This window comes from Acanthisitta chloris, unplaced genomic scaffold (assembly GCF_000695815.1).
Source record: "Acanthisitta chloris isolate BGI_N310 unplaced genomic scaffold, ASM69581v1 scaffold19228, whole genome shotgun sequence".
NCBI classification, from domain to species: Eukaryota; Metazoa; Chordata; class Aves; order Passeriformes; family Acanthisittidae; genus Acanthisitta; species Acanthisitta chloris.
The window spans coordinates 6,032-13,040 of NW_008685590.1; the positions used below are offsets into that span (position 1 = coordinate 6,032).

At 37.9% G+C, this 7,009-nt stretch overlaps 1 protein-coding gene across 1 annotated transcript in view; it reads left to right on the forward strand.

Annotated features, from left to right (window-relative positions):
* Positions 1 to 6,507, forward strand: part of ALDH7A1 (aldehyde dehydrogenase 7 family, member A1) — a gene marked incomplete at its 5' end in the record, with an annotated part of 10,935 nt that extends 4,428 nt beyond the window's left edge. Inside the window, 8 exons of the mRNA XM_009079832.1 lie at positions 1,437 to 1,531; positions 2,376 to 2,460; positions 2,736 to 2,842; positions 3,589 to 3,705; positions 4,138 to 4,235; positions 4,400 to 4,473; positions 5,411 to 5,486; positions 6,235 to 6,507. Of these exons, the coding sequence (XP_009078080.1) occupies positions 1,437 to 1,531; positions 2,376 to 2,460; positions 2,736 to 2,842; positions 3,589 to 3,705; positions 4,138 to 4,235; positions 4,400 to 4,473; positions 5,411 to 5,486; positions 6,235 to 6,289 (707 nt within the window). The remainder of the gene's footprint in view (positions 1 to 1,436; positions 1,532 to 2,375; positions 2,461 to 2,735; positions 2,843 to 3,588; positions 3,706 to 4,137; positions 4,236 to 4,399; positions 4,474 to 5,410; positions 5,487 to 6,234) is intronic.
* Positions 6,508 to 7,009: the final 502 nt, after the last annotated feature.

The following is a 7,009-nucleotide window of genomic DNA, read 5'->3' on the forward strand; positions in this document are numbered from 1 at the left end:
GGCTTTTAAAAGTGCATAATAGAATGTTGGGGTTTGTTTTTTTCTCTTCTCAGTATTGTGGAGGGGTGGTGTTTTAAGATAAAAAAAATCAAAGTTCAAGGTCTTTTAAGTAATGACTTTTGAAGCAGAGAAGGGCATGAGAGAAGCAGTAAGCTTCAATAATGGGATATGGACAGTGCTAAATAAATTTAATTTTAGGATAGTTCTAGTTGTAGAATCATTAAGATTGGAAAAGGCCTTGCAGATTGAGTCCAACTGTGAAGCCAGTGCCAGCATGTTCACCACTAAACCATGTCCCTAGGTCCCACACACCTTCTGAACACTTCCAGGGATGGTGACTCCACCACAGCCCTGGGCAACCTGCTCCAATGCCTGACCATGCTTTCTGTGAAGAATTTTTCTTAGTATTTAATCTCATTTTTAGCATTTTAGAATATAAGTACATATATATGAAGTCTAAGACAGTTATGATAATTGAGAGCAAAGCATGCAGGTATTTATTTCAGTAGTAAATTTAATAGGTTTAAGTAGCTTACAGTATGATTCAGTTCCCAGATAAACAGCATAAATGCTGTGAAGCTGAGCAATGTGGCAGAAAGAAAATGTAGCTAGATAAATACCTAAATTGGTGTCCCCTTGTGTTGCAGCCTTTTGTTTAACCTTTGCCATATTCTGAACAAACGTACTTTTCTTCAATATATCTACTCTTTTGAAAATCACATTTGAGCAAGTCTTTCTTTTTCCCTGTAGTGCTTTGCATACAGTAGCATCAACTTGTTTTATTCTTAGAAAATTGTTTCCTTTTTCATACAAAAGTCCTGCTTTGTCTGGAACTGGTTTTGAATGATGGCATAGACATTGTTTGGTTGGGCTTTGTCCCAGATTTAGTAACAGTTTTGGATGCTTAACAGAATTCTGTGGGACTGGTTAAGCTGAGTGATATTTTGAGGATCCTTTGAGGCTTACAAAACATTGCCTTCTAGCCTGATGAAGTTGTTCGGCTCATATATTTTCTGTTATTGCACACCTGTGTATTTTAGCTGTGGCTCTTGGAAGGCCACCTGAATACACGTTGTCATGGTTACTTTATGCTGATAGACTTCTCACTGAGAGAAGGACAGGGTGGAGAAATGGCAAGAAGTTGCTTCTAGTTTCTTGAATTCAAATGACTCTGAAGTTCTTTGTAAGCTTTATTGCAAAATGCTCTCTTCAGTAGTTCAGATGTATGTTTATGTCCGGGTGCACGTGTGGAATTGCAATTGTAAAGATAATAGGAGTTTCAAGGTGTTTCTGTATATCTTACTGTGCTGTGCTAGTGCAACTGTTCCTAATGCTTCTTGACCAACCTGTCAATTAATAATATTGTTTAGCATCTTATGTCTTGTGAAACTGCCTGTGTACTTCATTAACATGCTTGTATTTTCATTTTTCTTAAGTGTTTGAAGATGCAGATCTGAAGCTAGTCATCCCATCTGCTCTATTTGCCGCTGTGGGAACAGCAGGTCAGAGGTGCACAACTGCTAGAAGACTGGTGAGTAGTTGTGTATTGTCTGGTTTGGGTAGCTCTGAATTTAAACTGAATTCCAGCTTGGTCAGAAAATGCCTAGCAATTCTCAGTATTATGGAGAGCAACAAATAATGTTTGAAACGCATTTTTACTTTGTCAAAAATAAGCATGATGGGAAAATGAGATCATAGTTTGATTCCACCGTAATTTTAACTCTAACCAGTTTCTTTCTATGTGTTTCTAAATGTACCTGGTGCTAAAAGCCAGGAAAATAATATTTGGAATACTTCTGTATTTCTCTCTGTGTTCATTGCCAGAGCTTCTTTGCTTGTGACTGCTACACATTTTGGTGTGGGGTTTAGATTTCAGCAAGTAAGGGGAGGTGTGTTGTTTACTTTGTTATTAATTTTTAACCAACAAATTTCAACAAGTTTAAAGGTGTTAGTGTCAGCCAGTGTTTCTATAGATTTTTCAGTGCTGGGTTGATTGGGTAAATATTACTCAAAATTGTTGCAGGTAATTGATTTGGGTGTGTTGGAAGGGCAGTATTTCCTTCAATTGTAGCAATAAAATTACTTGTGTATTTGTCCTAAAACACTTAGCTGAAGCATTTACAGAACACATTGATACCATTGATCTGTTGGGGTATAAGTAAACAGTTTTTTATTTCTTTGCTTCTTTTACATCTTCATTGTCTAGTGTGGGTGCTGTTTTGAGGCTTTACTCTGTGTTTATTTTTAAATTAGTGTTGCTCATATTCAGCAAATCCCATTCTCCACACTTTATTCAGCCCTTTTCAAACTGCAGCAGTACTTCTGAAGAGTTACATCAACTGCGCTGTCTTATGACTTTTCTTACCACATTTTAGTTTCTCCATGAAAGCATCCATGATGAGGTGGTGGCAAAGCTTGCTAAGGCCTATGCCCAGGTCCGCATCGGTGATCCATGGGAATGTAAGTAGCTAATGCCAACTCATGGGTTTAGGAGACAAGTTTCTGTTTGTTTCTTTCTGCTTGAATTCCAGAGGGATTGTAGATCAAAACTATCTAATTTTAGCAATTTAGCTGGTTTGATTTAGAATACAAACTCTGCAGGGAAGATGAAGAATCTGGCTATTACTGTTCATCTTGGTCAGATTAAATAATTAGTCTCAAAATGACATGATAAGAATATTTGCAAACATGCACAGTTTTGCTGGAAGTGTGCCTTTGAATCTTTTGTTCTTTAGCTGACACTCTGTATGGACCTCTTCATACAAAAGAAGCAGTGAAAATGTTCCTTGACGCGGTAGAACAAGCAAAACAACAGGGTGGCTCTGTGGTCTGTGGTGGAAAGGTGACTTAACTTTTATTTTCGCTTCTACATTTCATGCTCTAGGAGAAAAATGAGAGTAACATGGTGGCTTAGGCCAAGAGTGTACCTCAGTTTGTCCTATCAGCCATTACAGGATGTTAGTCAGTCTGAGAATGTTTGAATTGGAATCCCGTCTTCAGGGTACAGGTGATTCTACTTGGAAGCTACCTTCTCCTCCAAGAAATGGCTAAGAGCTTTTGGCTCTCACTTACACCACTCCTCAGTTGCAGGTGATGGTGAAAATAAAACCAGCAATATAAATGGTGAATGTCAGACAAATAACAAAGGAAAATTGAAGTTCTCTTCCTAAACCCACAATATCAAACTTCAGGAGATACTGAAGATTCAAGACAGCCACTCGCACATCTTCATTATGTGGGATGTTTAATTCTCATTGACTTAACATTCTGGGAATTCTTGCTTTTCACTGTCATCTTCTTTATTCTTGATACGTTTAAAATCCTAATCAGCTTACAGATAGGAGAAAGGTGTTTTTTTTGTCTTAGCTGCTAGACTTTGTGATTTGATTACCTCCCTAGTGGACATAAGTTATGCTTCTGTATTTTACATACTTTCACAAGTAAAATTGAAATTACCTGCTCAGATTATATGACTTGTTTCTGATTGCTAGGCACAACTGTAGTAGTCAGACCATGAAGGATTTCCTTCCTACACTAGTGCTAAGCTGGATGCTGATTTGAATTTACACAGTTGTTTGTGTTTTGAAGGTTATAAATCGCCCTGGAAACTACGTTGAACCAACCATTGTGACTGGCCTTCCTCATAATGCACCCATTGTCCACACTGAGACATTTGCTCCCATACTGTATGTGTTGAAGTTTAAGGTAAAATAACAATGGGGGGTTACTTGGGTGTCAAGGATGCTTGTCTGTATGTCTGTGTGATTGTCCCAGCACTTCAAGAAGTGGTAACTTGTTCTGCACTGTGAGATATCCACCGTAAGAGCTCACCTCATAGTGTAGCTACATTTATGCATGTTATGTGAAGAGCACTGGAGTTAAGATGAGTCTGTACAGGAGTAGATTTCTGTTGTTCACATTCTGTTGTTGATGTTGTTCATATCTGTTCAAAAGCAGAGAGTGTGTTTTGTGCAGCGATGGAGGTATTGCAGATGTGTGATACATGTGTGTTTGCCCAGTGGCATTCAGTACATTTGCATTATGGCTGTGTTATGTTGGGTTTTTCTCACAATGCTTCTGTGTAACTGCTTTGCTTTGAGTAGTCATGGCTTAACCACTGGCACATTTTCCTTATAGGAGGAAGAGGAAGTTTTTGCCTGGAATAATGAAGTAAAACAAGGTCTTTCCAGCAGTATCTTTACCAAGGATTTGGGAAGGATTTTCCGCTGGCTTGGGTATAATATAAATTAGTTTTTTACTTTCCTGAGGCATAAGATTAGTCTTTCATGTCTTTTTTTAAACCTGTGCACAATGCTAGTTAAGCGTTTTATAGCCCTCATTTTAGGGAAGGAACCTGTCCTGATCCTAAGGAGGAATTGTGTCTTATCTCTGTCTGCAGGCCAAAGGGATCTGACTGTGGCATTGTGAATGTTAACATCCCAACCAGTGGAGCTGAGATTGGAGGTGCCTTTGGTATGTTACTTATGCTTTTTTTTTCTTTATCCTTTAAATGGTAAAATCCTCTATCGTTTGGTCTGGAGACTTGGTATTGTTCCTCAGGCTCATTGTTTTGAAAGCTTGGGAAATTATTTTTCTAACAACTCTGAAAGATCATAAAGCGTTACTACTGTAAGACTAGTCTCTTCATCTAATTTTTCAAGGTTTTAATCAGTCTGTTTAAATTACTAAATACGAAGAAATCAGTGAAGTTAATTTTGAATTACAGTGCTTTAACAGAAGAGAGAAATTGACTAGAGGTAGTTGGATTAAAACTTTAAAAAATATCTGTAATTATTTTTAAAAATTCCATGTATTATTTCCTCCCATGCCCCTGTCAAAGGAGATATATATAACTCAGAGATATGTTTTGAATGTGTTTAGAGATATAGCCAGGTGGAAAACTGTTTAAAATAGCTTGTAATTAAAACCATCTTGAACATCTTTGTTGTGTAAGTTTGCATGTTTACATAAAAATTACATCCTAAAGTATTTTTGTGAGAAAGTCTTTAAATAAACATTTTTGCCTTTATTTGTCTATTTTGTATATAGTGAAGGAAGTGAGGGGATGGAAGAAGAAATAGTCACCTTATCATTCAAACAGTACAAGAACTAGCACATTCTTGTACACTTGTTTCATGTTAAGACAAAATATATTTACAAAAAGGTCCTCTAGAGCCAGCATGATGAGACTTTGAGCTCCAGACAGGTACTTCTCAGATCAAGCATGAGGAGAGACCTAGCTGTGTGTGTTGTGTGGTGTGGTGTTCTGGTCATTTAGTTCAGATAAAGAACAAGGGCAAAGGAATAGATTTTCCCATGAATTTTTGTAAAATGTCTCACCTTCTGGAGTTAGTCCAGATTCCCATGCTTCAAAGAAACCAAGCTTTCATTTATAACTTTTTTCCTACAGGTGGTGAAAAGCACACTGGTGGGGGAAGAGAATCTGGAAGTGATTCATGGAAACTTTATATGAGACGGTCTACTTGGTAAGACTCACTTTTTAAAATTCCAAATACATGTAAATTACAGATAAACTTTCAAAAGTTCAAAACATAAATCCTTGACTACAGGAGACTATTTTTGCCGAGTTGGATATAACCATCTGTGAGTGTAATTGCCTTTTCTTCTAGCGGAAGATGATTTGAAGGGTCTTTATAAAGACCTTTCCTTGCTCACCATTCCTCAACAGGAAAAAAAAACCTGTTTTTTTCACCCTCTTGCATGACTTTAAACTCAGCTAAAAGTTAAATTTCTGAAACTTGTCAGGAAGTATTAAAAGTGGTAACCACAGTGAGGGGACCACTATTGCCACTGGCGGGTGATTTTAGTTTTGGGTATCTATCCATAAAATATCCTGACAGCCCATAGTGGTTGAGCACACTCTCTGCTTGCCTCCGTAGCCTTAATCTGTGCTAATTTTAGTTTCCATGCAAAGGCTTTAGAGAAATCCTACCTTGATTTTTTTTCAATCTGGACATTCTCCTGGTAAGAGATTAAATAAATGAAAGAGAAATAGATTCTCTGTCAAGGAAGAGATAATGGGGAATGTGGTCTTTCCCTGTACATATGTTGAAAACTGGAGTAAAGTCAGGTCATAACTTTAAATGGACAAACTACTTACAGAAGTCTTTTGTTTACATGTGACAGAAATCAGAAGTCTTGTACGTAGGAAGTGGTCTGCATAATCTGTCTCAGTGATTAAGTCTGGTCTCTAAATACTTGTTTCTCTTCCAGTACAATCAACTACAGCAAGGATTTGCCTTTGGCTCAAGGAATCAAGTTTCAGTAACAGGCTTATGAACGGCCGTGCTATGAACTCTCCTAGCATTTTGGAATCAAGCACCTTCTAAGCCTCTTGGGGATAAAAATTTATTACCTGAAACTTACCTGCAGCAAAGATACCAATTCTGTTAGATAATCCGCTGTTCTAAAATTGCTTCACTTTCAATGTATGAAATTAATGCTTCAGTCTTCAAATCAGAAGTGTGTAGTCTTTGGGAAGAAGGGAGGGTGACTGAAACCAGCAACCTACTATTCCTGTGGCCTTGATAATGTGTTGCCTTACCACTGTACTTCAGTACCAATACTGTACCCCTTGCTTCTCTGCCATTGCTGATATTTCCAGCTACTAGGTCTGTGCTGCAAACCCTATGCTGTGTTTCCTGCATATAACTGGTGCTGTGGTGGATGGGCAGTACAGGACTGTTTTTCAATGCATAAATAAAGATACATTTTGTGAGACCTCAGGATTCTCAATTGTTTTATTCATTGTTTTGGAGCAGGAACATACAGCTGATTGTCTGTATTCACACACTGAGCTACTAGTTGGAAGAAGAATCATTGGGCTAAAAGGACTGCTTTAGTTTTCCTGCCTCTCCTTCAGAAAGGAGACTTTCACCGTACATGTTGGGAGATATAGGGTAAGACCAAGGGCTACTCTAGTCTCTTGAAACATCTCTTAACACTAGGAGGGGTTACAGCCAGTTCAGGTTGTCACAGATCTTATGAC